Source organism: Macaca fascicularis, chromosome 16, assembly GCF_037993035.2.
Source record: "Macaca fascicularis isolate 582-1 chromosome 16, T2T-MFA8v1.1".
NCBI classification, from domain to species: domain Eukaryota; kingdom Metazoa; phylum Chordata; class Mammalia; order Primates; family Cercopithecidae; genus Macaca; species Macaca fascicularis.
The window spans coordinates 82561532-82580579 of NC_088390.1; the positions used below are offsets into that span (position 1 = coordinate 82561532).

The following is a 19048-nucleotide window of genomic DNA, read 5'->3' on the forward strand; positions in this document are numbered from 1 at the left end:
TAAAGTGAGGTGGGGATGGGCGCGATGGCTCACTCCTGAAATCCCAGCACTTTGGGAGCCCGAGGCGGGCGGATCACTTGAGGATCCAGCCTGGCCAACATGGTGAAACCCCGTCTCTACTAAAAATACAAAATTATCCAGGCATGGTGGTGCATGCCTGTTATCCCAGCTACTCAGAAGGCTGAGGCAGGAGAATCACTTGAACCTGGGAGGTAGAGGTTGCAGTAAGCCGAGTTTGTGCCACTGCACTCCAGCCTGAGTGACAAAGCAAGACTCTGTCTCAAAACAAAGCAAAACAAAAAGAGGTGGTTCAGGCGGGGGCTGTCACATGAAGCAGGGGCTGGTTACCCCAAAAGTGGAGGTTGCAGGTTAGAATGAAAAGAGATGAGGAACCTGCCCAGGGAACTTGAGTTATGAGCTCAAAGCCACACAGCTCCAAAGAGATAGGACAGTGAATGAACAGTGATCTCGGATTGGGATGCTGGCACAGGGAGGAGCGTGATGGGGCAATCTGCAGAGTTTGAATGGGGTCTGTGGATTAGATGAGATTATCAGGCCAATGTTAATTTCCTGATTTTTTTTTTTTTTTTTTTTTGAGACATGGTGTTACTCTGCCACCCATGCAGGAATGCAGTTGTGCAATCACAGCTCACTGAAGCCTTGACCTCGTGGGCTCAGCTCAGGCAATTCTCCTGCCTCAGCCTCCTGTGTAGAGAGTAGCTGGGACCACAGATGCACACCTCCATGCCTGGCTGATTTTAAAAATTATCTGGAGAGGCTGGGTGCGGTGACTCACGCCTGTAATCCCAGCACTTTGGGAGGCTGAGGCGGGCAGATCACGAAGTCAGGAGATCAAGACCATCCTGGCTAACATGGTGAAACCCCATCTTTACTAAAAATCCAAAAAATTAGCCGGGCCTGGTGGCGGGCGCCTGTAGTCCCAGCTACTCGGGAGGCTGAGACAGGAGAATGGCAGTGGGATTTTTCAGGAGCCTCCAGGTGACTGTCAAGCTGGGGCAAACCTTGATCTGCTTCTCAGGCCTGGTGCTCCCCCAGTAGGAGGTCCTGCTTGCCCCAGACATTGCCCCTCTTCCCCCCAGCACAGGCCTGGGGCACACAGCTACACGCCCCGCCTCTCAGTCCAAAGCGGGAGGCTGATCCTGTGGGGAAAAGGCTGGAGCCCACCTTGTTCCCCAATGCTGAGGTCCATGAAGAGGAAGCGGGTGGACAGTGGGGAGAAGGAGGGGGAGTCGCTTGCGGGGTGAAGAGAATTGAGGCAGCCCTCAGCCTGCCTTCCTGGACCCTGCAGGCTGCGTGCCCTCCTGCAGTATTTAGAATAATTAGCAAGTGAAAGCAGCCAGTTAGCAGGGGAATGCCAGGTTGGCCTAGAGCCAACCTCGAGGATGGAGAAAGAAAGGGGCTTTGGGAGAAAGGGGTCCGTGGAGGCTGGACAGGAATGCTTGGGACGTTGCCTGTTTGTGCCCCCGTGTGTGTGCGCCCGTGTGCGAGCTCGTGTGCAAGGAAGTGGCTCTCTGGAGGTGTCGTGCACCCGTGAGGGTGTATATGTGGCGAGGACTGAGTTGGGAGGTGGCTCCCAGGTAAAGCAAGGGGAAGAGGATTGAAAGGTGCTGGCTGTCACCCAGACACAAATTTCCCGTGCCTCAGTTTCCCCATCAGAACTCTGGTAGTCTGGATCCTGCCACTGTAGGTGAGAGGGGTGGGTCTGAGCTCACTCCTTTCCCTGGTGGCCTTCCTCCTCCCCAAACCTGTGTTGGGCCAGGTTGTGTGGGAAGTGAGGGCCCTGGGGCTGGGTCCCTCCAGGAGAGGACCAAGTGAGGGAGGTGCTGGAGACCAGCCCAGGCCGGGGATGGCCGACTGGGGCAGGCCGGCCCGGGCAAGCCCTCGCAGCGGGGGACAGCAGGGGCCGAGCTCAGGACACACTTAGCCTTTGAGTTCCCCGGGTCTGGGGGCGGGGGCCACTCCTCCTCCCTTTGTCTCCTGATCCCCCAGGGCTGTGGGCCTCAGTCTCCCCATTGCACGGATGGAGCCACCGAGGCCTAGGCTCCAGGGGACATCCGAGAGCCACCTCTCAGTCCCTTCCTCCCTGGGGATGCTGAGGTCATGGGGAGTTCGTCAGTGTTCTTTGCAGGCCCTAAGTGCCCCCGCATCTTCCTCTCAGTCATCCCTCACTCCAGCAAAGAGAGGCTCTGCCCCTCCCAAACACTGAGCCCTCACCTGTTCCCAAAGAAAGTTTGGAGAGGAGCCATATTTAGATTTTTAAAAATTTTATTTTTAAAAACTTTTCATTGTAAATAACTTCCATGAAAAAGGTTAAATTGCCCCAAGGGGCAGGAGGGTGGATGTGGGACGCAGCCCAGGGGATCCAGGTGGAGCAAGGCATGCCCCACGTCCCCGAGGAATGCAGGCAGGGGCATGGGGTTACCCCTTCTTGGTCCCAGTAGTTCCAGCAAGCTCAGTGGCCCTCCCAGTTAAGCCTCAGCTACAGCTACACTCACTACATTAGTCTGTCTGTCCTGCCCTCTACAGCTTGGATGCCCCGGCCCCCAAACCACCAAATCCGAACTTCCTGCTGCTCTCAGCTTCAAGTTGGGCTTAAAGATTAGGGGCCAGGCAAAGATCCCAGAGGCCTTACAGAGGATCTCCTTGCCCAACCCTGTGCCCCCACCTCATTTTGATCTCCTCTCTCTGCCCCCTCCCCCAGTCCATATTCTGCTCAGCTCTGCCCCATCCACTGCCTGCCCCCGGCCCCAGGGAGGCTCTGCCAGGAGAAGCCTCCAGGGGGTTAATTTGCTGTCATCTAATTAGCATTTGTGGTACCGGGGGATTCTCTCTGGATAGAGACCTGGGGAAGCAGGGGGGAAGCGGAGGTGCTCTGGGAGGGCCCGGTTCTGTTCCTCCCCAGCCTGACCCGGGCCCCTCCAGGCCTAGGCTCTCACGGCGAAGGGCCCTTTAGCTGGTTTCTGGGGCTGGGAAGACGCGGAGCAATGAAACACTGTGTGTACAAGGGGGGCTGGGGAGAGGAGGCAGCGATTCTGGTCCTGGGCCCTCGTTCTCAGCCTCCTGGGCTTGAATCTGATGGCAGCTGGGGCTGGTGGCCATGTGGCCTTGTGGGGCCAGCCTTGGAGCCCTGGCCCAGCCCCTGCCTGGGTGGTGGGGTGTCTGTGGACCTGTGTTGGGGGATAGTTCTAGGCCCTGACTTGGGCACTGTCCAGAGGTGGGGCAGGGCCTGGCCTCTTACAAGAAGGCCCCCACGCTGGCCCAGTCCTGCAGGTCGGAGGCCAGGGTGGCGTCCCCGGCCTCAAAGAGGGGCTCCGGGGGCAGGCAGCCACTGCCGCTCTCGTCCCAGGGGTGCTGCAGGAAGGATGTGGCCAGGAAGGTCTCATCGAAGTCCAGGCTGTCGGCAGCCTGCTCCACCGAAGGCCCCCAGGTGGCGGGGCAGTCGATGTGGCGACCGTGGATGGTGAGGTCCACGTCCACGTGTGAGGCGGGGCTCAGAGGTGGGCTCAGCTCCAGGGCCTCCAGCGCACCCAGCTCCCCGCCCAGAGTGCCGGTGTCGAAGATGGCCTCCCAGTCAAAGTTGCCTTTGAGGGGTTCCAGCTCACCCTGCTCCTCCGGGGTGGGCAGCAGGGTGCTGGGGGGCCGCGGGACCTTGGCTACCCGCTTGGGCAGCGGCTGTTTGCGCTTATGCCCCAGCCTGCCCTCGCCTGCACCCCAGCCTGCCTCCCCGGTGGCCTCCTCGAACTCCCGCAGTAGCTGCTGGGCCTCGGTGTTCACCGTCAGCAGCCCGGCCCGGGGGACAGCGCTGGGCTCCTGCGCAGCCTGGCGGGCAAAGGCTGGGTGGATGTGGACAGGGGGCAGCCGCCGCTTCTTGAAAGCCCCGCTCAGCAGCCGCTCCGCGTACTGGGGGTCGATGCGCCAGAAGCCGCCCTTGCCTGGTTCGTCCTTCTCCCGAGGCACTTTGATGAAGCACTTGTTCAGAGACAGATTGTGGCGGATTGAATTCTGGGTGCAGGGAGAGAGTGAGAGAGAGAGGAACCGCTGGGTCAGTGGGGATGGGGAGACGAAGTGGCACCTGGTGCTCCTGCACGCCCCCCATCTTTTCTCTGGCAGGGGAGAGGAGGTGGGGACAGACACGCTGCTCTGCCCAGGCGGCTGCGGCTCTGGGACACCAGCCACAGGGCACTGGAAGCCCGGAGTGCTGTCGGGGGCTTTTGTTCCCTGTTGCCGGGATATCTGCCTGCTCAGTCATCCGAGCTCTGAGCTGCAGGGTGGCTCTCGGTGCCACCCCCGTCGCCTACCCTCCCTCCCTCACCCTGCCGCTCACAGCCTCTGGCCAAAGCCCTTGGCTCCCCCAGGGCCTGGACCACCATCTCCCTTTGCCTGGGCCTGGCTGGCCCTCTGTGTGAGTGAGTGGGTCCAGGGAGGGGGCTGGGCAGCCGAGGATGGAGAGGTGGGGGAGAGAGAGAGCGAGTGAGCGAGTGAGCAGGGATGAGGAGTGGGGGATCTGATGACTTTTCTTGTTTGTTGAGCCGGCTGCTGGCCTGGGCCTTCACCCCCCACGGCCCCCTCCCCCCACTCCAGGCTCAGTTGATTATTACCCAGCCAAGAGCTAAGAGCATAGCACTCATTCCTTGGGCCTGTTTCCCAAAGCCAAGCTGCACAGGCTTAGGGTAGGGTGGGGCTGAGGGTCTCTGCTTTTTCGGTGCAGCTACAAATGACACTGCTCTAGGGTCAGGGGCATTGGAAATGGCTTGGGACTGTGGTCCTGTGGCCTGCCTGCTTTGGGTGCTTCAGGGAAGAGTCTGGATGCCCTTGGAGGGGCTCTGCCTCCAGCTAGCCCTTGATGGTGATGGCTAAAGACTCTTAGGGCACTGTCTACCCAGCCTCAAATCCACCATCCTCCTGCCTTGTCTATTCTTAGGTGCTTAATCGTGTCCAAAGATTGCTGGGGGACAGGGGTCCTGAGCTGGCACGGCAGGGCAGATGGGTGGATAGTGCCCCGCAGCAAGGCTGGGATGTTTACATGGTGGCCTGGGCCCCTTGGCTGCTCAGTGCCTGGTTCCGGAGACGTGGAACATGATGCCAGTGTGGTAGGCAGAGCCCCTGTGGAAGGCACCTGGCTCAGGTAATTGTCCCCCCAGGGAGGTTGGCTGAGAGCGGGGGTTGGAGGCAGGAAACTGAGCAGAGGTTGAGGTGGGGGGCTGGGACAGCAGCTTTAGGAAGGCCCTTACTCCGTTCACCGTCCACTGGGACACATGCTACAGCACCCCTTCCATTTCACCCTCCCCAAGCCAACTGCAAAAGGGCAGGACGTAGAGCCTGGCAGGCAGGCCACGTTCCAGTTTCCGTTTCTGACTCCCCACCCGACAAACCATCCCGGGGCAGGGCAGTGTCTAGGAATTCCAGGACTTGGGACAAGAATGTGCCTTCAGTTCATCGCTCTCCCCAAGGAGACTCTGTCCACGCAGAGTCTAGCCGTGGTCTTTGGCCTGGGCCTGCTGGATGAATGGCAGGTGCTTGCCCCTTGAATCTCAGCCTCTGCACCCCTAATGCCCTCCACCTCTAGACATTCTCCCTTCTCTCTCTCTCTGGAAGTCAAAGGAGGGGCAGTTGCAAGAACTGGGCTCCTTTGCAGTGCTCCCTTCTGGCCGCACCGAGCCTACTTGGCCTGAAGATCTGGGATATGAATCCAGTGCGGTGTGGGGAGCGAGGAGGGAATGGGGAGGGAGCCGCCGCCGCCCGTGCCTACTCTACCTGCCAGGTGGGATCTGCGTGGCGGAAGTAGCAGAAGTTGTCCGTGATCCACTTGTAGATGGCCGACAGGGTGATCTTGGTGGCCTTGCTGGCCTGCATGGCCATGCAGATGAGCGTGGCATACGAGTAGGGAGGCTTCACGTGCGGGTTGGTGGCGTAGTCCACGTCGTCGGGGGGCGGGGCCTGCAGCCCCGGGGGCGCGCTCCGCGACGTGCACGACGACGTGGGCTTGCCCGGCGTGTGTGGCTGCCCCAGGCAGGCGGGGTCGGCCGCCAGGGGGGACCCGGGCGCCGCCGAACCTGGCACCTGGTGGTAGCCGTGGGTGTCGGTGCCCCCCGGGGGCAGGGCGGGGGCCTTGGCGTTGAGAATGGAGAATTCCTGCAGCCACTGCAGGCTGGTCAGGCTGTCATCCAGGGCGTCGGGCTCCTCCAGGCCGCCCTCCGGCCCGGCCTCCTCCGCCGGCCCAGCTCCCGAGAGGCGCAGCCAGCTCTCCGCCATGTCTGCGGGGACTCTCCGAGGGGGCGGTCAGCATCCACGGGCTGAGCCGGGGGTGGCCCGCCGCGCTCTCTTGCCCGCTGAGTCCCGCAGCTCCGGTTACACGGCCTCCCGGACGCGCGCTTCCATCTCGCGACCCCGGGGGCGCCTCCTCCGAATAAGTATGTGGTGCCTGCGAGGACCACGGCGGGAACTGAGCACTACCCCACCCCCGAGGGGACAGTGTGTGTACGGGGACGCCTCTTCTAACATCATCCCCGCAGCTGGGGAGGATCTTTTAATGCCGAGGTCTGGGAAACAGAAGCAAGGCCCTGGGGTCCCACCCCACCAGATCCGCCTCCCTCTTCCTTTCCTCTTTGAGGTTTTATTAGCCAAATAAAGGAAGAGGGTAGGGGCATCCGAGGCTATCCTTTTCTCCCGAAGAGCAGGAAATCAGGACCCCCTTCCTCCCCGCAACAAATGGAAATGGGGCGAGAAGTCTGGGAGGGCAGTACGACGGGGCGGGGGCGGAGCAGGTCCTTTGATCCTTGAAAAGGAATATTATGATAGGGGATCATCGGGAAGGAAGAGGACAGAACAGTTATGCGGGGCAGGAGGCGAGTCTCCCCCAGACTTCTCCGATGTCAGTCCCTGGTCCCACCACTTCCGTCAAGGACGAATGAGAGCGGGCTGGTACCGTCGCCCACCCTCCCCCTGTCCTGCAGTCCCCCTGCCCCGTCCCTTACCTGGCTCAGAGCGCAGCCAGGGCCAGAGGAAGGTTCTGGAAGAAGTTCCTCCCACCCCCTGCGGCTCTCTGCCCCCAGCTCGGGGGCCCTGCCAGCGACTCTTGCCGCCCCCCCGCCCGACGGCGCTTCTCTGAGCTACCGCGGCCCCGGGACCGGCATTAAGTAGCCGCTCCAAAGGCTTCTCCCGCTGCCATGGCGACGCTCCGCCCCCATAAACAGCTTCCGCCGCTGCTATTGGTCAGTACGTCTCCAAGGAGACCGCGGGCACTTGCCACTCTCTCTGGCGGCAACTCTCTTCGAACTCCCTCCTTCTGCCGCCCTCTCCCGCGCCACCCAACCCCCTACCCGCCGCTACGTCCCGGCTCGGCTCATTCCCGCCCGAGGGCCCCGCGCTGGGGTCGGAAAAGCGCGCGGCCCGCGGCACCGGGAACCGCTATGGATCCGTTCGTCCTGGGGAACTACGACTCTCGCCCCCACCCCCTTTCTGTCCCGGTCGCTCTGAGGCGTCGACTGCTCCTGGGACGGAGCCTGCGGTTGGGGGGCTAAGGCTGGGAGCGGACTCAGGCTCGGGAACCGTATCCTTGAGATTTTCTTTCCTCTCCGCTACGAGTGGCGCTTTCTCAAGTTTCCGCAGCCTTTCCCTCTCCCCTGACTCTTAGGGTCTTTCTCTGGTGCCCCAGGCAGGTCTGATTTTCCGATGCCACCTGCCGCTTACATCCACAGAGGCGGCAGACACACCCAGGAGGCAGGGTAATCCAGTGTGTCCCAGTAAGCAGCTCTTTCCCCACCCGTATCGTCGAGGTTCCAGGAAGCTGACATTCCAGAGGCTTCCGCAGAAGCGCACTCACTCCTTTTGGAGAGAGCTGATGAAGCAGAGCCCGTGGGTAAAACTCTGCAGTCACGGACTTGTCAAATTCTCCTAGCGGGGTCATTTGCCCAATTAATTTCACCAACCTTTAAGTGACAGGGATTAAGAGTACAGGGACTCTGGGGACTGTGGCCCTTCCTCCTCCCTTCCCCTGGCCTCCCTCCTGTCACCAGCTTTCCTGCTCTTTAATTATTGAGGAGCTGCAGGGTTGGACGTTCTCCGGTTTAAGGCGGCTGCAGAGGCAGTGGTGGGGGCTGGGTTGCTTACCTAGCCTCTGCCCAGGAGCTGGAGAGCTGGGGTCGGGAAGCCTGGTGCTCAGGCCATGAAGAAAGCCCCGCAATGGCCCATCACTCCCCCGCCAACGTGCCTTTCCCTAGCCCTTGCCTCTCCCACTCCTCCAACTCCAGATCCTCTTGAGTAAAAATATTAAAGAGTGCTGGAGAAAGACAAACTTTCACAGATAAGCTCACTTTGCAGTTAGCTCTCCTTCCCTTGTAAACAGTTTTATTCATTTTTAAGAATCATGCAGCAATCCATAAATATTGCATTCTTGATGTCCCCACTGTAGTGTGCCACAAGTGTACTCCAGGGAGAGGGGTACACAGATGGCACAAGCAGTATACACATGCACACACCAGGTGTGCAGACCAAAGCAAAGTGAGTGACCAGCGTGCCAACTCCAGGTGGGCAGGATCCTAACTCTCCAGGTGAGACGGCTTAGAGTGTGGGGGGTCTATGCCTAGGAGATGCCTCAGCGGGGGTAGAAACTCTGGTGGGATGGAACTGGGCAGAAGGAAAAAAGGGCTCTGTGAGGAACACACTACTAAAGAGAGTACAGGCCTAGTGCAGCAGGAAGGAGCCCTGGGTCTCCATAGTTACGCTGTGCCCTGTGGGAGAAGCCAGGTCCACCTCTTCTCTTTGGGTAAACTGTTGACGTGACTATGTGACTGTCTCCAGATGAAGGACTGGGGCAAAAGAGTTGGCCACTGACCTGTCCTCATCAGGCTGACTGAGGACCAACTCCTTGGATGAAGTATTTCTGTGGGCCACAGAGCTAAATGACAGCCAAGAGAAGGCAGGGGGACAGAGGAAGAGGAGAAATAGTTACTGAGAAACAAGTAAAGGACATTTCTAACCTAGGTATGCCTTGGACATGGGGCTGAGGCCTTGAGGAATCTTTCTGTGCTTCTCCCTAGGAGAGGACTGAGCACCTGCTGAGGAAGGACACGGATCCTCCAGGAAGGGGGTCCTGGCCACTGCGGTTACTGTTTACCTCAGTCTCCTTCATCTCAGCTCCTTCCTCCCTCCTCCCAGGTAACACCACACTGTGAATACTACCTGCAGGGGACAGGACAGGAGGTGGTCTGTGTGCCACCACCCCAGGGTAAGGGAAGCTCCCTGTCACCTGCTGCTTCTGGGCTCATATTTCAGGGAAATCAGGAAGTGGGGTTATTGCTCAGCTTATGCATCTCAACTATGAAAGGGGCGGGAAGAATGTAGGGGGAAGGAAAGGACATTAGGTGGGGCCTGAAATGGTAAAGTCTACTGCAGTATTTCAGAGAGGGTGGAGGACGCGCTCCACTCTATCAGGGCAGGATGTAAGCCACAATCACTAGGCAGTGAGACTGTCACTGCACTCCTGGCCTCTGCAGCCACACAGGAGCAAAGGACCCCCTGGGCGCCAGGCTCTTTTTGAGGCTATCTGCCTTGGAAACACCTTGACATTTTTTTTTTTTTAAAGACAGTTTCGATCTTTTTGATCTTGTTACCCAGGCTGGAGTGTAGTGGCGCGATCTCGGCTCACCGCAACCTCCGCCTCTTGAGTTCAAACGATTCTCCTGCCTCAGCCTCCCAAGTATTTGGGATTACGAGGCATGTGCCACCACGCCTGGCTAATTTTGTATTTTTAGTAGAGAAGGGGTCTCTCCACGTTGTTCAGGCTGGTCTCAAACTCCTGACCTTAGGTGATCCGCCCGCCTTGGCCTCCCAAAGTGCTGGGATTACAGGCATGAACCACCAAGCCTTGCCAAAAAGCTCTTTTAGGGCAACAATTCCAAACCCTAAGACAAGTCCACCACAATGGGCATAGCCTATAAGGCTCTCCCACATCTCAATCTCACAAATAATAGTTGTTTCTAGCTTTGCTTTCCAAATAATCTCATGCCCTACTAAACCACCACCTTTTCCAAAGGCCAGTAGACAACACATGGAAGAGCCACAGGGAATCCACTGATGACATGCACGCTGAGGAAGGCAGAGCAGCCACCACCTCACAGTCCAGCTGTGCTGTTTTAGCTCTTGTATTTGTGACCTCACACTGGACTGGGGTGAGGAGTGCACATGAACAGAACACTATTTCTGAACTGCCAGTCAGCATGTGACTGGCTCCGTCTCCCTCTTCAGTGATTAGGCTCAGTAGCTCTGGAAGGCAAGGAAGGAACACATGGAGGATGGGGAGAGCCCTTGAGGTGAAGGCCCTGAGCCCTGATTCCAACCTCTGCTCCCAGCGCACTGCTGCTGGTCACATGCTGCTGCCTGAACTTAGTTCAAGGCTCTCCACCACTTCCTTTGGGGACCTGGGCACCAAACTAAGAATCACTGGTTCACATTTCTCTCAACCATTAACAAAAGGGGGTAGAGATGGGGGCAACAGGGACAAGAATGCCACCTCCCGGGTGAGTGAAGATGAAATATATGACCACTCCTCACCCAGTGCTTGGCACACAGAGGTGGTCAACACGTTTCTTGAAATGTCACCTTAGGATGGAGTCCCAGGCCTCCCTGAATGCACCTGATCAGGAGAAATGCTCCTTAAGGGAACGGGGGATTCTCAGATTCAAGGGCTTCTTCTTAAGCAGACAGGCACGTGAGGCCCAGGAGACTGGCTCTGCTACCAGAAGGAAGGATTTTTTCTTTCAACCAACCTTTTGGTTGCTACCATTTCTTGTCCTTGAGAAAGGCGCTCCTAGTGCTTGTGAAGGGAAATGCCATATCCGTGCAGTATTGCTCTCCCTTTTCACCGGAGCCATCCTCCAGCCCTACCCCAAACTGCAGGTTTCCAATTGGTTATGATGTGCCACAGACCAGGAAATGCCAGAGGGATGTTTGTAACAAAGGCTGCCAAAACTCTAAGCCTTCTTGTTCTACCCCCTAAGGAGAAAAAAGATGTGTAAGAAATTAGCCCATGGACCCCAGCTCCACCTGAACATCAAGATACCGTGGGGGCATTCCAGAGTCCCTGCAAAGGGTCTCGTGAGCTGCAGTTCATTGAGTGGCTTTAGGTCACGGGGAGAAAGGAGAGCTCCAGTTCCCTCTGAGAGGTGAAGGATTGTGGTTACAGGTTGTAACAGCTGTCACAGGAGGGTGAAAAGTCTCCAGCATCTTGCTGAGGATGCCCAGGAGGCAGCAGCTGAGTGAGGATGGATGGAATGCAGGGGCAGGAGAGGAGCCCAAGTGCAGAGGCTGGGGCTCAGACAGCCAAGGGGCCCCACACACAGGGCCTCGTCTCAGAGTCCTCCAGGCTGCTGGATGACAAGCGCCGGCGCTGGGCATTCCGACTGACGGCATTGTCATCAGCCTGCCAGGCACCTGGGGAACAGAAAATGAACATTACAGGAGCCAGACCTTTGGCCAGATCCAGATGGTGTCTCTAGCAGGGCAGCCCAGGAGTCAGCACGGAAGGAACAGGATGCGTGTCACCTGAGACTCCGATGAGGGTGCGAGCCACAGCACTCGTGCGTGAGAACGGAGAGAAGCAGGTGCTGACAGGTGCAGAGGCTGCTCCTGCCCCCTGGGCTAGGTACAGTCACTGCCACTGTGGCTCCCAGACAGGGAGGGACATGAAAGATGTTCCTTGTTTTGTGAACTTACCCTGGGATCCACTTTCGTATTTTAATCACTTGGTTTTAAAGTTTGCCTATATGTTACGATAGACAGGAAAAGGAAATTGGGCCTCGCTGAGCTATTTTCATCGGGGCAGGAAGAGGTGGGGGGAAGTGAGAAGACTGTTCGTTCTGGCCCGAAGTGTTAATGTTTTCTGTGGGGGCCCCGGGGGGCAGGAAAGGACTGGCCACCCAGCAGGGTTTCTGGGATAGAAGGCTGCCCGGAGGGAGGACAGTGTGAGGCTCCAGCCCCCATCACCTGCCGTTTTCCTCTCCTCCTGCACCTACGCAGCTGTTGAGGTTTGCTACTAGCTGGTGCCATCAGTCCAGCAGACACCAGCCTGAGAGCCTCGGGGTCCCACAGATACCACCACTGAACGCATCCTCTCCCCAAATCTGCTGTTGTCCCCACGTAAGGAGCGCCAGTGCCCATCTGGAAACCCATTCTTGGTGCTTCTCTTTCGTGTTCTGGATCCAGTCCTCCACAACCTCCTGTGGGCTCACTTCCTAGCGGTGTTGTGACTCCATCTGTAGTCACACTAACCTGGGCTCCACTCCCAGTTTACAATGGTGTGATCCGGGGCACATCAATTTACTGTGGGCCTTGGTTTTCTCATCCATCAGATGGGAGATGAGTACTGACCTCACAGGCTTGCTGTGAGGACTAGACGAGAGAATGCGAGTGTTGGTGAGTGACTCCTAGAACAGCCTGTGCTCAGGCTCTTCCAGGCCATCTCGCCTCTCCCCTGAGAGTCCTCTTCATCTCCCGCCCACAGATGAGCTCACTCCCTCCAGTGCCCTCCCTCCGGTGAGGCTAGAGCGCTCGCTCTCCCTCCTTGGGCCTTGGCTGCCTCCGCTCTCAGGGCCCCCTGGCTCCCTGGGGTAGGGAAGGCATGTTGTCCTCCGGACCCTGTGGGCCTCCCAAGCATGTCTCCCAGTGCCCTCCCCTCACAAGGCACCTCTGGCAGGGTAAGGCACAGTGTGCTCCTAAGTGCTCCCTGCAGCCTGAACTACTGCTCCACGCATGCCTCACATGGTGGAAAACGCTAGGTCCCGGAGCTCCTCCATGGGACGAAGCTCCTCCTGGGCAGGGGCTGTGACTTCTTCACTGTTGCAGTCCAGAGCCCGGCACAACACCTGACCCACAGGAGGACCTGTTCAGTGGACGAGGCTGACCAACTGTAGAGTGTGGCCGTGAGGTTGAGAGAGGCCACTCACAAGTGTCCAGGGTCAGCCTCAGGCCAGTCCAGGACATGAAACTCTTTAATGGCACGTGGAGTCAGCAGGTATAAATGGCTTACTTCCATCAATGCCTGGGTGTGCTAATCCACCTCGGACTCTAGTAACAGTCTCTGGTGCTTGACCCCAGGGCAACGGTGAGAACAGGAGTGTCTTGGATCTCTCTCACATCCAAACTGAATTTGGGATCTTTACTCCCTGGGGGTGGGTACTGGAGCCTGGGACATGAGTCAAGCTGTTTTTTTCACCTCTAATGGTGGCACTATGTGTCTAAGTGTGGCAGGATGAATGTAAGGCAATATTAATATTGCCTTTAAAGTGAGGAACCCAAAATAAAATGAGCTGTTTGTTCATTCATATAATTTGGTAGATCTCATACCTATTCCTCAATGTTTATGGGGCAGGACTCCGGAGCTGCGGCTGTTCAGTAGGAAAGACCAAAAGCAAATGGTAAACAAGAGAGAAGACACACATGCATGCACAAATAAAAACAGCAGCACCACCACCACCACCGCCACCACCAGCAAGCCACGGAACGCTGGGCCTGAGAGGCTGCCCAGAGAGCCGTCCTGACTCTGAATTCACAGGAGTCCTCGCTACAAACTCCACCCTTCTATTCTATAGAAGTCTTAGCCAGGGCAGAACATCGGTTACTTGTGGAAGACTCAAGAATCAGATCTGAAGTCTGCTCTCCTGGCCTCTTGGTAAGCTCTGTGGTGAGGGAGATTCGGCAGCAAGTGGGGGGGCCCTTCCCCTGGCAAGGACCCTGAGGGGCCCACGGCAAGGCCCTGCTGCTGCTCTCTCCTTAGCCTCGTTCCCACGGTGAGCCTGGCTGCGGAAAGTCAGTGTAGGTGCTGAGGGGCCTTCCAGAGCAGGTGCCGCCATTTTGTCTGGCCTGGAGGCCCCTCCAGCCAAAAAATGGAGCGTAGAGATTTAAAATCCTTAGAGGGATATGGGTAACAGTGCTTTCCATTCACGTCTCATTTTTTGGGATATCAAAAATGGGAGTATAAAGAGACCTCTAGAGGTAGATTTTGGGAGTACATTTAGGAAAATTTCACAAGCCCCTTTCCTGCCTCTTGTTAAATGTAAGGACTGTAATAGTTCAACTGTCTTTGTAGGGTTGCTCTCCAGGGGAAGGAGGAACTTAGTTTGAATTTTTCCTTAGTGCCCATAAAGTGCAAGTAGCATCTTAGTCTTGGGTTTTGAGGCCTCTCAAAAAGAGGAGATAATTCAATTTCAGGTCTCCACAAACCTTTTTAGATTTCACTGGATATGCTCATTCCAGTGGAATGCAGTCATTTAAAAATTATATTTGTATTCCCACTAAAAAGACCCAAATTATCTTTGCCTTTGTTTTTTGTTTTTTTTTTTTTTTTCCTCAAGATGGAGTCTCACTCCATCTCAGCCTCCCAGGCTGGAGTGCAGTGGTGTGATCTTGACTCACTGCAACCTCCGGTTCCCAGGCTCAGTCGATCCTCCCGCCTCAGCCTCTTGAGTAGCTGGGACCTGGCTAATTTTTGTATTTTCTGTAGAGATGGGGTTTCACTGCATTGCCCAGGCTGGTCTCCAGCTCCTGGGCCCAAGTGATCACTCGCCTCGGCCTCTCAAAGTGCTGGGATTACAGGCGTGAGCCACTGCGCCCGGCCTATCTTTGCCTTTTTCCATCACTGACTACCCCAGGGCCTTCATAGAACTGTCACTTGCCATGATGACTATCCTGCCACCTGTGTAACAGTCCACCAAACTCCTTGGAGCCACATCTGCTTAGCATGGTCTCACAATTCTCGTCTTACTACCACCTGCCACACCCGTCAACTGAGATCTCCTTCCTTTATTCCTTTCAGAAGCAATCTCAGAACACACCACGCCCCAAAATCCGCCCTTGGTCTTGGGGCTCAGGAAAACCCAGAAGTTTCTTAGGGGGAGCGGGGCTGGAATGACAAAAGTGCCTCTAAGCCCCTCACCAGTGTGACCAGAGTGGTGAGGATAGGAACCAACAAGGTTCTCAGTTCTTGCCACCAGCCAGGTCTCCTGGCAGAGCCTGTGAGCATGGCGCAGGGCACAGGGAGAGCATGGGAGGCACCCTGGGTTCCATTTCCCACTGGCCCTCTGTGAAGGGAGTGGCACCCGCTTGAAGAGGGAAACAGACTCAAGCAGAGACCAGGCGCATGTGCAGCTGTCCTGATGGGGAGAGAGCTGGCTGCAGGAACAGTGATGAGCTAAGACAGCCAGTGGTATCTCAGCCCTAAGATAGAAAACTGAACTTATAGCTGAGTGTGAAGAGGTTTATTTACTCCATGAGACCTACCAAAGTGGATATTCCTGTCTGTAACCTAGCAGACACTTCCAGAGAGTTCTCCAGCAAATCTGCTACCAGTGGAACCAGAGACACATTTTGCCTAGAGAGATGTGCTTTTCCCTCTCAAGTAAAAAGGGAACCAGAGGTTTTGAGACATCACTTTCACCCAGCTACTGACCGAGGATGCCAATTAAAAACAAATCATGGCCAGGCACAGTGGCTCACACCTGTAATCTCAGCACTTTGGGAGGCCAAGGTGGGCGGATCACCTGAGGTCAGGAGTTCGAGACCACCCTGACCAACATGGTGAAACCCCATCTCTACTAAAAATACAAAAATTAGCTGGGCATGGTGGCAGGCGCCTGTAGTCCCAGCTACTCAGGAGGCTGAGGCAGGCGAATCACTTGAACCTAGGAGGCGGAGGTTGCAGTGAGCCGAGATCGTGCCACTGCACTCCAGGCTGGGTGACAGAGCGAGACTCTGTCTCAATAAAAATAAAAAACAAAAACAAAAAAACTCAAATCCTTTCCACTGTCCTTGCCACAGAAGCATTCCCATTTTTATTGAACAGAAATTAATATAGTTTCACACATTTTTTTTCTTGGAAAATCTTAGTATATTGAATACAGGCCCCCATCTTGAGGCCTCTGGTGAGGATATAATGGGACATTTACAGTGCCTATACCTGAGGCCCTCTCCCAAGAGCCATCATAGGCATGTGATTTCATGTCTGGCACAAAGTGTGAGCACATCATAATCTCTAAATAGCTGGCTCCACAAGTCACCCTAAGGAACCCCAGGGCTTCTCTCTTCCTCCCAGTCCTCACTCTCCTGTGATCCCATGGAGTAACTATCAACAAGCAGGTCAGCTGGGGGGAGTCAGGAAGAGGAGGAATAAGCTCAGTTTCCACTAGCACTATTGGCTAAAACAACTCCCAGCAGCTCCCTCTGCCAAAAAAATAGGGGTGGGTAAGGGAGCCCCTTGAGGGAGGCAAGAACCTAAATGTATCTCCTAAAGCCAAGTAAGGGGTAGACCAGGGTAGAGCTGCCTCAGACACAGGGCACGGTTAAGGCAGAGACACCATCTTGACGGAGGATGCCAATTAAAACCAAATCCTTTCCACAGCCCTTGCCACAGAAGCATTCCCATTTTTGTAAAACAGAAATACAGTCTCACAAATATTTTTTTCTCAGAAGATCTTAGTACCCTGAATACAGGCCCTTGCCAATCAGGAATGGGAGCCTTGCTCACAACCCCAAGCGAGCGCCTCCCAGGTGTGTGCGTGCCCAGCAAGCTTGGACGGGGCAAAGCATTGGCAGGGAGGACAGTACTGGCACGGAGTGAACAGGAACTTTCATACCAAGTCTACAGAACATACATGAGTTTAGAAAATAAACAAACCAGACAGACAGATTTACATTTGCCAAAATGATGTGGAACACAAATGGACAGATGGAAGCCAGGCCAGGAGTGGGAAGGCAGGGAGTGAAGCAGCCCCTGGGCCCCAGCAGCTCCAGTCCAGGCCTAACTGGCAGGAGTCTGGCCCCGTGGTCGGCGCTCCCTCCTCCACGCTCAGGCAGGAAGCGGGTCTTCCCTGGGCCTGTGCAGGAGAAGCAGGGGAACCGATACTGCCTCTTTTGGTCTCACTGAAGATGAAGAGGCCTGGGCAGTGCCTTTAGAACAAATTAAATAGAAAATGACTCAAGAAAGCCCTTTGAAGGGCTGGAGAAAGTGTCTCTAGGGAATTTCAGCTTCCCCTGCCACAAGCTTGTGTGGGGCCAGAGCGTGCTTGCACTGTGTCTTGCACAGGCTGATGGAGAGTGGCAACCACAGAGGTCGTGTGGCTCCAACGCCTCCAGCCACGTCGCTGAGCGAGTAAAGCACTGGACCCGTGATGTGGCTGTTCTGAAGCTGAAGTGAGTCTTCGTTCGGGGAATGTTTAAGAGGATTCAAACAACACGGTGTGAAGGACAATCTCTGTCGTGAAACCCGGAGGGGACATCTGACTGAGTCCACTTGGGCAAGATGTGGATTTTAGAAAAGCAGTTTTTAGAGCCCTTGAATGGGCACATTAACTAAAAAGGCGCTCGGTGCTCAATGTGTGATTAACCTGATCCTGTGTAAGACATTAGCTAGATTCAGTTTAGCATCATAAGGAGGAATAAGGGGCACAGTGACAACCTGATCACCTGTGAAGTTACAGCTCCAGGGAGCATAAAGGAGCCCTAACTTGACCTCTCCGCTGGGATCCAAATCCAGTAGTATGTACAATGCAACTGGTAACCCAAAGCTCATGGATCACAGAGCCATGCCCTAGCCTCTAAAATGCTGACTTTCACATCCCTCTCCGATCCTAGCTGAAACACTTTTCTTCTGAGGAGCTATGGCTTCACTTTTAAGGGGTTCAGGCAATCCTTCCAAGACCTTCGTAGAGAGGTGGTGTCTGTCTGCTCAAACTTCCTGTTGATGAAAACAAGACCAGGCCACCTGACATGGCACCTGCAAGGCCGTGATGTGGGGTGGAGAGTGGTTAGGCCAAATCATAAGTTTTGCTTCTTTCTTCCTATCCTAATATTCTCACTCAGAGCAAGGCTGGCTCATTGCAAAAAGCTCAAGGACTCTCCCAGGCCTTCTTACTTCCTTTCAGCAACTGGTCTCCAGCACTAGCACACCCCAGGCCTTCTTGGCAGGAACTGCAGGGCAGGAGATGGGTGTACCAGGGTGAGAGCAGGGGTAAGAGCACAGGGATCGTCCCCCACCAAGTTCATGTTCAGCAGACTGCCACTCACCAGGTAAGCAGACCTCAGAGCACAGCTTATTGTCCAGTGCTTTCACGCTTGCGATGTCAAAGTCATTGTTATTGTCACACTCCATACCTAGAAATGCGCATGTCCTCTGGCCTGTAATGGAGTTAATGCAGTTAGAGAGGTGCTGGCTATGTTTTTCTCTGCATTGCTGTCCTTAAAATAAAAATCTTAAGGATGGAGACCAAAAAAAATCAAATAATGTGTTAAAAAAGACAGTAATTTAGTGGGTAAAGAGTGGACAAGAAAGGAATCACATTGTGTGGCATGTCTGTATTCTCACGCTATCCTGCTGTTTCCCTAGAGCCCTTTCCGTCTGCTGTTCCCTAACAAGTCAGATCACTGAGGAGGGCTGTGGGACACAGGCTCAACAGAGAACACTAGAGCGAGCAGAGCTGGGCAGAGGCCAGGCTGGTGAGGCTGCAACCAGCCGGCAGAAGCTAGGGAGGGCCAGTGGGGAGGTCATCCTGCTCATGCCTGCGTCTGCCTTGGGTGCGAGCTGGGTGTGTTTATGACCACATGGCTCTGCAAAATAAGTACATGAAACAACAACTAAAGGTCTTAGGGTCCATAATTTTGCATATCAAATCAGAATGACTACATTCACAAAATTATGATTTCCTTTCTTACGAGACCTCAGTTGTTATTTTCAGTGTGTTTTAAGTGGCTAACCAGAAATCTACAGACATGTAAGAAAGGAAGGGAAAAGTTTTAAAACGTGTCTTTTTTTAAAATCAAGCTCCCCTCTTTTTTTCTCAGTGAAAACAGAGAGAATAAAACAAATCTATTCCACGGGCTAGGGAATGTCAGGTGAAACCACCTGGCCACACTGTACTTCTTAGAAGCAAATATTCTATGGGAGAAATAATCACAAGGGGTAACGCTAGAGCCTCAAGCACTGAAGTCATCAACTGAGTTGGTGACACTCCAAACCCCCTTGGGCTGGGGTGCAAGAGCT

The 19048-nt window shown here is 55.4% G+C and overlaps 2 protein-coding genes and 1 long non-coding RNA gene across 21 annotated transcripts in view; 1 reads left to right on the forward strand and 2 right to left on the reverse strand.

Annotated features, from left to right (window-relative positions):
• Window positions 1-2268: 2268 nt before the first annotated feature.
• FOXJ1 (forkhead box J1) lies at window positions 2269-7127 on the reverse strand. The gene is made up of 3 exons (XM_005585050.4): window positions 6996-7127; window positions 5776-6442; window positions 2269-4023 (listed from the first exon to the last, which is right to left on the reverse strand). Exons 2-3 carry the CDS (start codon window positions 6271-6273, stop codon window positions 3256-3258), a joined length of 1266 nt encoding a protein of 421 aa, XP_005585107.1. The 5' UTR covers window positions 6274-6442; window positions 6996-7127; the 3' UTR covers window positions 2269-3255.
• A 1206-nt stretch (window positions 7128-8333) lies between these two features.
• RNF157 (ring finger protein 157) overlaps window positions 8334-19048 on the reverse strand; it is a 101989-nt gene continuing 91274 nt past the window's right edge. For 12 of the 19 annotated variants that reach the window (XR_012426192.1, XM_074020613.1, XM_074020611.1 and 9 more), the window contains 2 exons: window positions 18076-18186; window positions 8334-11451 (listed from right to left, as the gene is read on the reverse strand). Coding sequence is in view for 18 of the 19 variants with exons in the window: in XM_074020613.1 (XP_073876714.1) it covers window positions 11333-11451; window positions 18076-18186 (230 nt within the window). In the remaining variant the exon portion in view is untranslated. Of the gene's footprint in view, window positions 11452-13362; window positions 13404-18075; window positions 18187-19048 lie in introns of all 19 variants that reach the window. The other 7 variants (XM_074020618.1, XM_074020612.1, XM_074020609.1 and 4 more) reach the window with 1 other exon arrangement.
• On the forward strand, window positions 13388-18284 carry LOC141408858 (uncharacterized). Its single transcript, XR_012426195.1, has 2 exons — window positions 13388-13687; window positions 17096-18284. It is a non-coding gene; the product is annotated as an uncharacterized lncRNA (long non-coding RNA).